Here is a 15,974-nt window from a genome sequence, read left to right as displayed (position 1 = left end):
GAATTTGACCGAGGCAAATAACAGGGGGGGCCAGGTTGATTCGCGGCCTACAGCTGTAAACACGAATAATGGAGAATACCGATTGGTAAATTGTGTGTTCCGGGTCGTCGGGGATGGTTGCGAGCGCAGCACCCGCCCCCGCGCGCCCACTGCTCGCCCAACGCGCTCTTCGCGTTTCCCTGCGCACCCGTGAACTCTGTTGTGCACCTCTGTCACCGGTGCACCCTGTGTCCGAACCGTTCTGGTTGGACGGAGACCAAAATTAAAGGATCGCGACGCCGCCGAAACTTTCGGAAATCGACTTCTTTTGGCGACTCGATGATTTTCGAATTTTTCTCCGAGCAGATTTCAAGCAGTTTCGCGGAAATGTAATTTCTCCCTAATTCGCGCTTAGATTACGCACGAAAATTGACAATTTCGGAAGAGGAAGTACGATTATATTTTTATATTTATTGATTTATATTTATATTTATATATTTATTATCATTATTATTACTATTATCATTATATTTTATTGTTATTATTATTATTACTATTATCATTATATTTTATTATTATTATTATTATTATTACTATTATCATTACATTTTATTATTATTATTATTATTATTATATTTATATATTTTTATAGCTGTTGACAATCGGTAACTATAAAAACGAGCCCAACTGCCATTACGTGCAGGCTTGGACAGTATTTGAAAATAATGTGCATGATCGAAGTGTAAATTAAAATGGCTTTCCACGTTTTATTTTTACTCACAGTAAAACTAGAATAAAAGCGCTGTTAGACTACGACAATTTATACTTGCGTTAGAAAAATCTGCGACGAACTCGCGAACATCCCCAATCCGGCGATCGCTTAAATAGCAAAAAATGTGAACGATATTTCCCCATAAGCGAACAACGACGAACAATGCTCCGCGCGTTTATCTATTTTTCAAGGCATTATCTGTCGGCTATCCTTACGGTTCTTTACACATGACGTCCTCGAACACCTGGTGAACAATAGCGATTCTCGAGCGACCGGTTGCGAACGGGTGTTCGCGGAGATTACTCTCCGGCCATTGTGATCTATCTATTGTCTGTTGTATATCTATTGTCTCCTGTCCGTCGGCTCCTCGAAGACGTTCTTCCGGATTTCTCATCGATATGGAAAAGGTTGTTTCCGGGTGACCGATAAGCGTCCCGTTAAAAGCTCCCGGAGATATTTATAAAGTATCCCCGTCGCATCTTTTTCCTCTCGTCTCCGGTATATCGAGTGGCCGATCGATCCCCGTGTTCCATGAATTATTTAACGGTTCCTGCATTGCCCGGGCAACGTTGTTAACTGCGCCGCGGAACAAAAAAGCTCGAGAGAGACCGATGCGCCGCCCGCGATCATCGTCGCGCTGCGCCGCAGCGGCGCGTTAAGAGCGCCTTCCCATCGAATCCCATGAAACGATCGTCTCCTTTTAGGAATTTGTTACTGGAGACCAAAATGGGGCCGGGCTAAAAAGGTTTCCGCAGTGTGCCACGTTGTGAACGTGCGTTCCTGTTACGGAATTCATGTTGCAACGATGTTTGGACGATCTCGATCGTTACCGGGGCGAAGTTTTCGTTCGTGCTGTACCGATATTCTTTCTCGATTGAATAATCGAGGCATCGTTGAAAATTACTGTACTTTGTTTTACGTTATTTGCTTTTATTTGCCATCGTTTTAGTTGCTTTTATTTGTCTTCTTCGCATTATTTATGTGTTTACGTTGTGCTTGTTTTTATATTGCAATACAGTGAATTCTTTTTAATTGACGCTCAGATGGACATTTTGGGGAGAGGGAGTACGATCATATTTTTATATTTCTATATTTTTATAGTTGTTGACAATGGGTAATTATAAAAGCGAACCGCGAGGCTCCTCTTTCTATCTCCTCTTTCCAAATTGTCCAGTTTTGTGTATAAGTTCAGTGTCAATTAGGGAGAATTTACTGTATTTGTTTACATTTTATCAGTTATACATGTATATTTTTTTATTAATTTCTTAATATATACAGTATAACTCGATTAATTGGAAATTAGGTCACGGACAATTTCGAATGATCAGGTAATTTTGTTGTTAATGACGCTTATTATAAATCAATTTGATTAATTTTATTATAGATGCTTATTTATTATAGGTGCTCATTATAGACAAAATATATTGACTTGATGGTAAAAAATGCTGTCATGCATGAAATATATATATCTCATAAAATTCATCATAATTAGAGAAGAGAGATTCTTATATTATTATTTTATTATTACATTGTTCCATTACAATATATACTACATTATACTCATTATATTTATTTTATTTATTATATTATTGATTATATTATATTTTCTATATTTATTTCATTTATCATATTGTATTATTTTATTATCTTGTTTTATTATGTATCACATTGTTCTGTAAATTTATATGCAACAATAACATTGACATTCATAATACTGAATCATGTTTCTAAACACATCGCAGAACATAGTTCGGCATAAACGTCAGCAACGATCGTAGAAATCATTTTCAACCGATTTTCTGTAACAGATAGCTAAAAATGTCCCTGCATTAGCTGATTCGATGGCGGGATGCCTTTCACGCGCGCCGTGAAATTTCTCTAACCCCGAAATCACTTTCTGTCGCAGCTACATGGTGAACGCCCGCAGACTGTCAAAAGCGTTCCGAGACCGACCTTCGAGCGCGCTCGAAACGGCGGTATGGTGGACGGAGTACATCGGCAGAGGCAACGGCTTGCCGTACGTGAAGAGCGAAGCGGCGAAGATGCCCTGGTGCGTTCGCAATCTCGTTGATGTCTTGGCTGCTTTCGCAGTTATAGGGTTGCTGACCCTCTACGTCGCCTACCGAGCAACCAAATGCCTTCTGTTCGGTCGGAAGAAGACGAGCAGCGAAGATCAATCTGCGGCCGCGGAGAAGAAGGAGAATTGACGACGGTTCGATTCGAAGCCGACGCTGGCGCAATCACCGTTTGAAATTCGCGGAACTCTTAAGGAACGGTCTCTCACGACGTCTCGCGAACTTTCTTATCCGATTATTGACTTGTTTTGTCGACTTTATTATCGCGCGTGGATCGTGTGTCGCAGTAATGGACATTGATTGCATCGCGGGGCACCGGCCAGTGTAATTAGGAGCGGTTAGGCTATACCTGTTCAAAGTAATTAGAAAGAAATAGATAGACGAATTTCTCTGCCGATGCTGAATTTTGTAGGATCACGCGTTCTTCGTTTAATTAATTATTAACCGATGATTTAAATGATGTTCGTCCGCGGGACGTTATTCTCAGGGCAATTGAGATGCAGTTGCGGATCTAGGTTGCGCCAGGGAGCGCAGACCTCTGGAGCAACGTAGCTACGCGCTTCTTTAGCATAATTTATACGGAGGAACACGCATGATTTTCTATCGCCGCCGAATCTTCAGGATCGAATGTCCCGCGGTTCTTTATTCTGATAAAAAGTTATCCCGTAGCTGTTACAGAAGGATAGTCCTTTGCGTTAGCAACTAGGCACTCTTACGCGTTCCTCTGAAATTGTTATAATATCGTTCTTAATGTAAGCAGATACTATGACGTCAATTCATAGGTACGAAATAAAGATTTATACAGAGGATCTTAAATACCGAGCTCTAATTTTCTTGATACATTTTCTTGCTAACAGGTTGATCCAAGCTGCATTTAGCAAAGACACGAGATAGGGTTTACTTCAAGGATCATTGTCTAGCTCCGGGGATCATTGTCTAGTTTTTAAGACCATGGATTTATTCCAGGGATCATAGGCTATCTGCAAGGATCATGGGTCAGTTTTGAAGATCATGTGTTCACTTCGTAGACCATGGGCTAGTTTCGGGAATCATGGGCTAGTTCTGAAGACCATGAAATTACTTCGAGGATCATGAGCTTATTACAAAGATCATGGACTAGTTCCTAGGACCATCAGCTGATTCTAAGGACCATGGGCTTACTTCAAAGAGCATGGGCTAGTTCCTAGCTGGCTCTAAGTTCCATGGGTTTACATGGAGGATCATGGACTAGCATCGAGGACCATGGGCTATCACTAAGAACTATGACTTAGTCCGAAGGATCATAGGCTAGTTTTGAAGACCATTGGCTAGTTCAAAGGATCATAGACTAGTTTTGAAGACCATTAGCTAGTTCAAAGGATCATAGACCATAAGCTGGTTCTAAAGACCATGGACTTAAACTTTCAGGATCATTGACTTACTTCAAATATTATAGACTAATTTCGAGGACTATGAGCTAGCTCTAAGGACTGTGATATAGTTTAAAGAACCACGAGCTAGTCCTAAGGACCATGGTCTAGTTTCGAGGTCTTTGAACTAGTTCCAAAATCTATGGGCTAGTTCAGAGTACCATGAGCTAGCTTTAAACTTACTTTGAGGATCATTGACTTATTCCAAGAACCATGGACCAGCTTCAAGGACCATAGGCTATTACCAAGGACCATGAGTTAATTCAGAAGATCATAGGTTAGTCTTGAGGACAATAAGCTAGATTTAAGGACTATGAACTTACACTTTGAGGACCATTAACTTAGTCCAAAGATCATAGGCCAACTTCGAGGACCATGAGGTAACTTTAAGGACCATGGTCTAGTTTAGAGCACCATCAGCTAACCCTAAGAATCATGGTCTAGTTTAGAGGTCCTTGAGCTAGTTCTGAGGTGTATGGACTAGTTCAGAGAACCATGAGCTAGCTCTAAATATCACAAACTTACTTTCAGGAGTGAAGAATGACGGACTTACCCCAAAGATCATAGACTAGTTTTGAGGACCATGAGCTAGCCCTGAGGACCATGGTCTAGTTTAGAGCTAGTCCTAAGGATCATGGTCTAGTTTAGAGGACCATGAGCCAGCCCTGAGGACCACAAACTTACTTCGAGAATGATCGACTTACCCCAAAGATCATGGGCTAGTTTTGAGGACCATGAGCTAGCCCTGAGGACCATGGTCCAGTTTAGAGCTAGTCCTAAGTCCATCAGCTAGTCCTAAGGATCATGGTCTAGTTTAGAGGACCATGAGCCAGCTCCAAAGACCACAAACTTACTTCGAGTATGACGGACTTACCCCAAAGATCATGGGCTAGTTTCAAGGTCCATGAGCTAGTTCCGGAGACTATGAGCTAGTTTAGAGGACCATGAGCTATCTCCAAAAGCCATAAGCAATCTCCACGGGTAATTGTCTCCCCACCTGCACCCTGCTGCATCGTCATCACAACCTCATAAGGCCTCTCCCTCGCTTCATGCGTCATTAACAGACTACGGATTTTATGCATTTATGACAAATTCGTATACAAGACACATTAAAATAACTTAAAAATGTCAACTTATTACTTCCAACTTGTCCGAGTTATCGAAGAAAGGAAGAAAGAACTTGCTATTTGCTTTACATTTCTCGCAGCCAACTCGGACGATACTTTTATTTCGCATAAAAATCCGCGGTCTGATCGCGAAGTCTCGAAGATCGAAAAGTCTCGAAGATCGAAAAGTCTCGCGATCGATTCCCCGGGACAATAGCCGATCTGTTGGAGTTTTTATCGAGCCGCTCCGCCCGTGGCTCGATAAATTCCATCATCGACGTCCCGGTGGTCGAGTCGCGCGTTCCTAATCCTGATTACAGAACCCGAGACGACGGTGGCCGTGGCAATTTTCGCGGCTGCTCGTTCGCATTTGCCTGTCTTCGTCGACGAGCTTGCTAGAAGATGGTTCCGTCTCTCTCCGACCGGTTTAAAGACGGGACCGACGAAAGACAGACAGCGTCGCGGAAAAAAGAAGGCGACCCGGGCGAAGGTAAAGAGGACCGAGCTGGGAGACGGGGCGCTGCGGGAAGGGGAGAGACCAGCTTTGCGGGCATTACCCGGTATTTCCCAGGTGGCCGAGTCACCGACTGTGTCAACTGGCTTCTGCTCGTAACAACGGCGAAGAGAACAACGGGAACGTCGAGGACGGGCTTCGGCTGCGACGAGCTGGTTGCGTCGCGACGCCTTGCGACGTCCCGCCTCGTCCCGCCTCGCCTCGCCTCGGCTGGCGTCGCGGATGGAGGTAACGGTTCCGAGGAGACGACGGTGTACTCGAATGCACTCGAAGACTAGACCCTTAAGGAAGAAGAAGGACGGGACAGACGTCTGCGACGTCGACGACGAGGACAAAGACGGATCGCGTCTACCGGCGGCAGATTAAACGCGCGAAGACGCTCCGCCTCGCCGTCTCGGGGCCTCTCTTTCCGCCACGCAGATTTTCGCATCCGTGCCCAAGCAGCGTGAGAAACCCGGCCCCGTCTCCCAAAGACACAGGGAAAATTCCGAGCCGTCCAAAGAACCGGATAAGCGCCCAACGGACGTCATTGTCGTCTGAGAGCGGCGCTATCGACGATCGCCCGGGACACCCAGTCGCCTCTGACGGCGACGATGATCGCCCACTCGATATTATCTCGGTTCATGATCGGCTACTTGCTCAGGAATCGTGGACAGTGCGTGCCGACGCTCGCGATTCCCGTCGACGTCAGGTTCTCGACGAATTTTAAGCGACGAAAATCCACCCCGAAAATTCATACGAAGTCTGAGTTGTTTAATTAATTGATTATGGATTTTGTACATTTTTGTAGGAGAAACGAGAAGGCGAAATGCTGATCTGTGAAGACTGTGAAAGAATTTAAGTACGGCGCGGTGGTATTTTTGATGTATTGGCGTGATGGAATGGAGAACAATATTTTTTATCGAATTTCTGTTTCCTATGGTTAACATCGAATCATCTTATTTTGCACGAAGATTCGTTGTTTATTGATTAATGATATTGGACTGCTTTGCAGACTAAATACTTTTTGTACTAACTAGTAAGTTATTGGAGTACTCAATTCTTGGTAATTAAATAAAGTAAATTGCTGTTACAATGGGAATGGTGGGATGATTAATAGGTCTAAAGGAAATATCTTCAAGAATTAGAATTAGAAAAGGATAAAGAATTTTGATGAATAAAGCTGAGAGAATGCTCTTAAATGTTGTCAATTGTATACTTGCAAAAACGATGCTTCTTTTATGAGATAATTGTAAATCAGAAGCTAGAATTTATTTCTTGAATATTTCTAGAATATTTCCCATCCCAATAATTTTAATAAGCTGAAAACAAGAATGTATTTCTACAATTTATTCCTCATCCTAACAATCTGAATAAGTTGAACACAAGAATATATTTCTAGAATATATTTCCCATCCCAATAATTTGAATAAGTTGAAAACAAGAATATATTTCTACAATTTATTCCTCATCCCAATAATTTGAATAAGTTGAAAACAAAAATATATTTCTCGAACATATTTCCCATTCCAATAATTTGAATAAGTTGAAAACAAAAATATATTTCTCGAACATATTTCCCACCCCAATAATTTGAATAAGTTGAAAACAAGAATATATTTCTACGATATATTTCCCATGCCAATAATTTCAATAATCTGAAAACAAGAATATATTTCCAGAATTTATCTCCCACCCCAATAATTTCAATAAGTTGAAAACAAGAATATATTTCCAGAATTCATTTCCCATCCCAATAATTTGAATAATCTGAACGCAACAAATGTACGCATAAAATCTGCAATTCGCCGATAACGCTCGATTCTACTTTGCAATAATTTAACATTCAACACCGTTCGAGATACCGTGTCGCTGTTATTACGGTATAAACGCATCCGCGCGTTGACCCTCGATTCTCCGAGCGTCTCGCTCTCACCGATCCGCGTTTCTTTGTTTCGCGACGACATTCCCAGACCGACACGTCCCGCAGATCGTTCACACGATTCGCTCCATAATCGCGGAATAAAATAATTTATCGTGGCGAAACGGCGAAGTTTCCGCGCCCGGTGTTCGGCGAGCTACGTGGCCGCGTTATCACAGCGCCCGGGAGATTTTCAATTACGCTCGGCCGGGCCCGGTGTATATAGATAAATCTTTCCGAAGTTTTCTTCGTTACCGTTGCAGCACCGTGAAATATTAAACCGGCTCGCCGCGGGACCTGCGAACGCATCGAAATATTGTTTTGCGGTTCTTTCGGCTCGTATCCGTTCCAGGAGAATTGTTTCGCGGCCTGCCGAATCTTGTTAAATATTAACTCGCTGCAAGCAGCACCCGGCTTTCGGTTCCGGATATGTGCGCGGCCGCCGCCTGCATCCGTGCCTCGAATGCGACGCCAGTTTTCCGACCGGACACCGTTCTCCATGTTCGCCGCGGTTCCCATCGGTCCGGCTACATTTCTCCCCGCTTTTTCAATGTCTTCGCGACTCTTCGCTGATTTTTTGCATTTGTAAAGACGATGCGGGTCGTAATTTATATTTATTTTTATTCCATTTTATTGATTGTTAATTTTACAATTTGTCAAATATTATATAAAAATATAATATAAATTACGTTAATTATACAATACAATATATAATTATATAATATATGTGATAATTGTACAATATAATATAATATATAATTATATAATATATATAATAATTGTACAATATAATATAATATAATATAATATAATATAATATATAATTATTGCACGTGTAATAATTTATATAATATAAATTATATTATATACAATATAATATTTTTATTTTATATTTATTATACGTAATATTTTATTTTTTATTGTTATATTTTTATATATAATATTCTGTCCCCGAAATGACCGCCACGAGAATTCTGATCGCCAAAACAAGCGTTAAAAACTGTCAATGGAAGCGTAAGAATTTGTCGGCTCGAAAAATCTCGATAATTTCAGCGCACGTAATTTCCTGCCGAATGTTTTCCCGGCCGATTGAATAACATTTGGGGGGACGGCGCGGAAGCGGCCCAAGTTGCAGAGGGCCGGTACAAAGGGAAGCTGCGCGGCACCTCTCCGTGCGCAGGAAGCTTTTTAAAGAGCGTGTCTGCGGCAGAGAGAAAGGACTCGCGAGAGGCGGAGGACGGCGCGGGGGACGAGGAGCGTAGTTCCCGGCGATACGGTACTTTTTCTTCGGCGTAATGGAATGTAAAGTTCCCGATTAAATTGCGTCTTTAAGCGATCCTCGCCGGTGAGATATTTTTTGTGAAAATACAGCCGAAGTAACCGAGAAATATCGTTAGCGTGTCTTTAACGATTTCTCCGGGGGCCGGCCCTCTCGGCTACGCGCGTCTCGGAAAACCCATTAACGTGGGTTCGGGCCGCATTGGGTGGAACCGGCGCGCGAAAGCTGTGTTGCCACTGAAAACATTTTTTCAAATTATTCCTCTGTCACACACGATCGCCGCGAACAATACCCCGGGAACCAGGGGGGGGTTATTCCGCGTCGCGCGACACGGCAACCGTTTCCACGGCGCGTGCTCCTTTTTGCACCAAGAATAAAATGGAATTACCATACGGGGCGAAAATTAACCGTATCTGCCGCTTTTGTTTTATTTGTCACGGAAATCCTGGCGGTGCTTTTGTCGCTCGGTATTAAATAAGTTTCGCGTTACAAGAGAGCCCGATGACGAATTATCCTCTGATCGCTGATGTGCGCCACGCGTTCGTTCATTAAGCGTTTGTTCGCTTGTTCCTTATGTTTAGGTATTCTTTGCGCGTGTGCTTTTTCGACGAACTCTGTGAAATAGCGACGGATATTCGCGTTACAGTGATATTAAAGATTCATATGAAAATCTAAATTCCGTAATTAACGCAGTGCCTAGATGTGTACAGGAATATTTCTTTTTATAATTAATATCTAGGTGTCTCTATATATCGAGATTAAATAATTAATCTGCCTGCACATAGAAATTAAATAATTAATATCAACCTGTATAGATAGAAATTAAATAATTAATCTCTATAAATGGAGACTAAAAATAAATTAAAATCTATCTATATGTAGAAATTAAACAATTAATATTCATACAATTTATACGATTAATATTCCATTTATAGAGATGGATATTAATTGTTTAATTTCTACGTACAGATAGATTTTAATTTATTTTTAATTTCTATTTATGGAGATAGATATTAATTATTTAATTTTCATTTGTAGAGGACGATATTAATTACTTAATTCCTATGTGCAGACAGACATTATTAATTATTATTGTATATTATATTATATTATGTATTATTACTATATAGTAATCAAATAATTAATGTACAGTAATGAATAATGGGAACAGCGAAGGAGCATAGTAATTTCTTTCTAAACGACGACGATATGAAAAATTGCGAAAGAAATGTAAAACGTGATAGGTATACAAACAACAAGCCGGATAAAACATGATTAATGATTACAGGCAGAGTGTACTATCTATCGTGTATTATAATATAGGCGCTCGCAATATTGACCCTCCGGCTTATCATAAGGTAGGCAGAATAATAACAGTGACGGAGGTCCAGCCATTAATGTTGGATCAGTATACAATACTTCACGGTGCTTGATATTACGCTGAAGCCCCACGAATTATGTAATAAAGAGGCGAATGCGTTCGGATGAAAAAAGATCTTCTGATAATACATCGGTCATCGTGCTTGCACTAAAGGCTAAATTGTTTGCGCAAATTTTAACAAACTGTATATTATTATTTCTACAAATATCAGGAACATTCGCGGTTCGTTTAAACATTTTGCGACGGCGTTTTCCTTGCTGTTGAACGGGACTAGTTTACCGATGCTGGTAAATGAATTTTATATTCATTATTATACAGACAATATTATTTCTAGAAAATTTGAACGAAATTCACGGTTAGTTGAAATAATTTCGTGACGGCATTTTCTTTGCTGTTAAACGAAACTAGTTTCCCGATGCTGGTAAACGAATTTTATGATTACTATTATGCCGACGATATTATCATCTCTACGAATTTCAACAAAATTCACGGTTAGTTTGAATAATTTCGCGACGGCATCTTGTTTTGCTATTAAACGAAACTAGCTTCCCGATGTTGGTAAATGAATTTTATATTTATTATTATTATCCAGTGAACATTATTGTTTCGACAAAGTATAACAAAATTCACGGTTATACAAAATAAAAATCGCGAAATAATTTCGCGATGGCATCTTTTTTGCTATTGAACGAAACCCGTGTTCCAATGCTGATAAATGAATATTATATTTTTTATCATTATGCAGTCGATATTATTGTTTCGACAAAGTTTAACAAAATTCACGGTTATAAAAAATAAAAATCGCGAAATAATTTCGCGATGGCATCTTTTTTGCTATTAAACGAAACCCGTGTTCCAATGCTGATAAATGAATCATATATTTTTGTATCATTATGCAGTCGATATTATTGTTTCTACAAAGTTTAACAAAATGCAATTAAAAGAAAGCTAGCGAATGAATTTCATATTTATCGTAGCGCAGTGAAGAAATGTTTAAGACAACGCGGTTAAGCTCATCGTTCCGGCGAAAGCGTTATTAAACGCAGCATCGGCCGTCCGCGCCGGAAGCTATATTTTCGCCGATGAACAAACCAAGCGATTTGGAGAATTGTTGCCGTCCAAGTTCTGATTTCATTACGAAAGTTACTTTGATTCCGCGGGATGCTTTTCGGCGCCGCTCTCCGCGAATGAAGGAACGCTGCCGGCCGGCCGTTCCGAGCGGCGTTCCATCGAGCATCGGGATTAGCGGCTGAAAAATTCAATTACTTTAGACGCGAGGGTGGTTATCAATGAGCAACACGGTTCGATTGAGGCCATCGAACGTGAAAGGGCGCGAGCGGGATTCAAGGAAGAGTGGTTCCCCCGGTATCGCGCGCGCGAAGGAATGAAAGTCGGCCATGTCGGAGTTTACGCCAAATCATTTCGCGCTCGCTTTAACTTCGCCGATTGAATCATGAGTAGTTCTCTCCCCTTTTCTTCGCGCCGCGCTCGCCGATTCTTCCCGAACGGGGGGGGGGGGGGGGTGCTCTTCGGTTTCGGTGCCGAGGGGAGGCTCGAATGGAATATAGGTGTGGCTCGTCCGTTGTTCGGGAACGCGCTATAGGCCAGGCAATTTCGCTCGACCGCCATTCACCATAACACCGGCTCAAGGCAACCGAAGAAATAGGAAAATTGGGCTGCTATTGACGTCATATCGCGGAAAACTTGCTGTCCCTTTAATCTTTCACCGCCCGTTGATTCGGCCATTCAGCGCGTGTCGCTTGAATTTGGCGCCCCCTTCGTCGACTACGGAGTCGTTTAAAATTGAAGCGTCACCGGATTTTCCGATTATTAACTGTAATATTGCAGAACCTGACGAAATAGATCGCGGAAAGCACGAGCAGATAGGGTGGCATCAGGAAATATTAATCGTCTTATTGGTATTATTGGTAGAAAATAGAAACAATTTCAAAATTAATGTAACTTTGTTCTTTTTTTCGCGAATACTTGTAGTTACAAATAATGTATAATAATGTGTAATATAATAATATATTATTAATAAATAACGTATAGTAGTATGTAATATAATAACATAATTATAAATAATATATATATATATATATATATATATATATATATATATATATATAATAGTATATAATATAATAATATAATTGTAAGTAATGTATACTAGTATATAATATAATAATATAATTATAAATAATATATAATAGTATATAATATAATTGTATAATTATAAATAATATACAGGGTGTTCTACAATTATTTTAACAGCCGAAAATGAGGGGTAGCTGAGGTCATTTGAAGTAACTTTTTCCTTTGCGAAAATGCGATCTGCGGCTTTGTTTACGAGTTATTAACGGAAAATACTGACCAATGAGAGGTGACGGCGCGAAGTTCGAAAGCCCGCAGCACGAGGCTTCGACAGATGGTCGGGACGGACTCGAGCCGCGTTCCAAGTATTGAACAAATCACGAAGCGAGAACTTTGCGAATCATTCGTTGAACTGTGCTCGGACACGGAATTATTGACCTTGATATAACCTTGACATGACCTTGATACAGCCTTGACATGACCTTGACATGACCTTGACATAACCTTGATATGACCTTGACATAACCTTTATATGACCTTTATATTATGTCAAGGTTATGTGAAGGTTATTGTTCATATTTCTCTAACAAACATATTCCATACGTCCTTTATCGCGATTATTATTTATTAAATTAGCTTTGCGAATCATTCGTTGAACTGTGTTCGGACACGGAATTATTTAAATTAAAATATCATTTACGTACTTTGTTAATTTTCACTGTACACCTTGCTTAAAAATTTCATATGTTGACCTTAACATAACCTTGATATGACCTTGACATAACATTGATGTGACCTTTATATGACCTTGACATGGCCTTGACCTTGATATGATAATATAACTGTAAATAATAATAATAATTATTTATCGACAGGATAAACCCTTCGTTGTAGTGAAAAAGAGTGATAATAATGTAGCATTCACATAAGGGTGGATAAGAAACTTAAAACTTAGAACTTGAAACTAAAAAAGGGAACATAAATATAAAAAGAACTCGAAAGAAGAAAGAAGATATACGTAAAACATAATTTGATTATGTGAACAGAGATAAAAATGAAGGGATAGAATATTCTGCATTGAAGTGTATTTTTTCTTTTTAATTGCTGCTCTTTGAAACTTTTTTAGCGTCGTAATTGTGCGGAAATATGTTGTACTGAAAATTAGTAATTTATTTATCAAAAATTGCACTCTTCCTCGAAAACCAACATTTTCTAACTCGTTAATTGTTCCTTTATTGCAAGCATGCGACAATGCAATTCACTGCGACTACAATATTAATTCTTAAAGATAATGCACATGATTTTTCGAAGCTAGAAAACCGGAAAGTGTGCGCTATTTTCGAACACTTAAAAAAAATCCACCATTTCTAGACATTTTAGAACCACTGTTTTCGGACACTGTGGAAGTACCATTTCCACACAGAGTCGTATTTAAAAAGTGGAATAAACTCGTTTATGATCAATATTTGCCGGATTTGAGCATGCCGTCCGATTTTTCGACAAATAAACGGCGAGTTAATATTTAAACGGCAATAAATTAAATTCTCCGGCCGGCGCGCGTGTGTACAGAGAATGCATTTCGAAGGAGGAACATTTTCCGCCGCAGTTCCATCCCGGCCTCAATCTTCGCTGCAGTTGAATTCGCAGCGGAGGTCAGTTTTAATCGCGAATGCTCTCTTTTTTTCCCCGGGTCTCACGAAATTTTTGCACATCAACGTTTCTCTTTTTTCCTTTTTCCTTTTTTCTTTTTTTTTTGCAAGGAATGCTTGAAACTCGCGAACGAGCGCGGGCGAAATTTCGTGGAAAACGTTGTCTCATCTTCCGCGGACCTTTTCCCCCGCAGTTCATCATTCGGCGGTTGTTTTATTTCCGACGGAAACTGCACCTACGACGCGTTTCCCGGCGCATATGAAACGTTCTTTTTTACACCCGAATCGACGAACGTCGTTAGAGATTGCTAAATTGCGCGCGACATGTCGGAATTCTGTGACAATGGATAATTTTAATAAAACACAGTTCTCTCTCGAGGGGAAATTTATTAATCGAGTGAGAATAATCTTGGCCAATTTTTTAACGCGTCGTAAAGAAGTTTCTTTCTTTTATTTATTTTAATGCTAAAGGCTAATGAAAGGAACAATCTGCTCGTAAAAATGCTTTGTAAATTCTGAGCATTGTTTTGTGAAAATGGCAAAATTCGAATGTACATAAATCTCACAGAATTTCTGCAATAATGCAAGCTTAATTAAGGAAAACTTAATCATTTGCTGTTACTGTGCAATAAAGTGGACAAATAATCTCTTTAAAAATTGCAAAATAAAAAATTGAAACCTGGTAATTTGTTCGACGGTATTTTAATGCTAAATAACCAGATTTAAATTTTTTACTTTATTATTATTATAATAACAGAGTTGTTTAAAATTTAATTTTCGAAAATTAATTTCTTCGCCAGTCAATTATAATTTCTTAATATCATTAAGACTCGCAAGAATGTAGGAAAAGTAATATTGTCGCATTAATTTGCTGTGCAATTTTTATTTCATAGAACAAAATACTGTAATTTTCTGAAACTTTCGAGAGGTTCGCCGCGGTCGTCAAATTATTAAATATTGCTAAAAAGAGATTAGAATTTTATTCTAATTTTAAAGGAAATCAATGTTAAAAAACAACATCTATGCTCGACAAATTATGACTAGAAATTATTACTAGCTATCACTAGTCGGACTCGTGAAAGTACGGATGGATTAAAAAGGATTAAAAAGACACGAATGTTATCGCCGCCCTAAAACACAGAGGGAAGACTGAATTTTCCGTCGCGCCGAAATCCCTCGTCGACGTTTATCAAACCGAAAGCAAGATTCCAAGACTGTTTACCGTGGAACCGGGCCCCGTAACACGTTCTTTCATCGTGATTATAGGTCAAACGAGCCGGCTCTGCGCGCACGTTGGCCAGAGAGGCGCAGGGAGAGGTCGGCAAGGCTCCGAATTTAATTAAGCTAATTAAATTCCGGATGCGCGTGCGTTTTCTCGCAGCGGCCGGCGCGCCGGGCTTCGGATAACGCGTAACAAGTGGACGGAGCCGGCGAAATTAAGCGAAAACGACGAGCGTTCCCCGGCACAATAACTCCCGGCGAAATGATATTTATTCATATTCTGTAACACGATTCCGTCCGCGCCGCTTGAATCCCAATATTTGCGGGGCGCGATCCAATTTGAACGGGGCTCCTTCGACGGCGTTTCCCCGCGACGTTCCCACGCGAATAAACTTTCCCAATTAGGCCGAGGCCTCTCTTTTAATTTCGTTGATTGACCGCCGTTGGGGCGGCGGGCCGGACGTCCGGGGTCATCGACCGGTTCTCCGTTCGCGCGGGCGAGACGGCGGCCATTTTCCTAATGACCCGAAGACGAGCCGCGAACCGTGAACTCCGCCACTCCGGTTCTTCTCTGTCTACTGTCTATTAAAATGTA

At 40.4% G+C, this 15,974-nt stretch overlaps 1 protein-coding gene across 1 annotated transcript in view; it reads left to right on the top strand.

Moving 5' to 3' along the window:
* The window catches only part of LOC117220621 (uncharacterized), a 59,477-nt gene extending 55,835 nt beyond the window's left edge, over window positions 1-3,642 (top strand). The window contains exon 5 of the mRNA XM_076519440.1: window positions 2,658-3,642. Coding sequence (XP_076375555.1) covers window positions 2,658-2,958 — 301 coding nt within the window. The 3' untranslated portion in view covers window positions 2,959-3,642. The remainder of the gene's footprint in view (window positions 1-2,657) is intronic.
* Window positions 3,643-15,974: the final 12,332 nt, after the last annotated feature.

The sequence above is a fragment of the Megalopta genalis genome, chromosome 2 (genome assembly GCF_051020955.1).
Source record: "Megalopta genalis isolate 19385.01 chromosome 2, iyMegGena1_principal, whole genome shotgun sequence".
In the NCBI taxonomy this organism is placed as follows: domain Eukaryota; kingdom Metazoa; phylum Arthropoda; class Insecta; order Hymenoptera; family Halictidae; genus Megalopta; species Megalopta genalis.
This window is presented reverse-complemented; position numbering and strand designations above follow the sequence as displayed.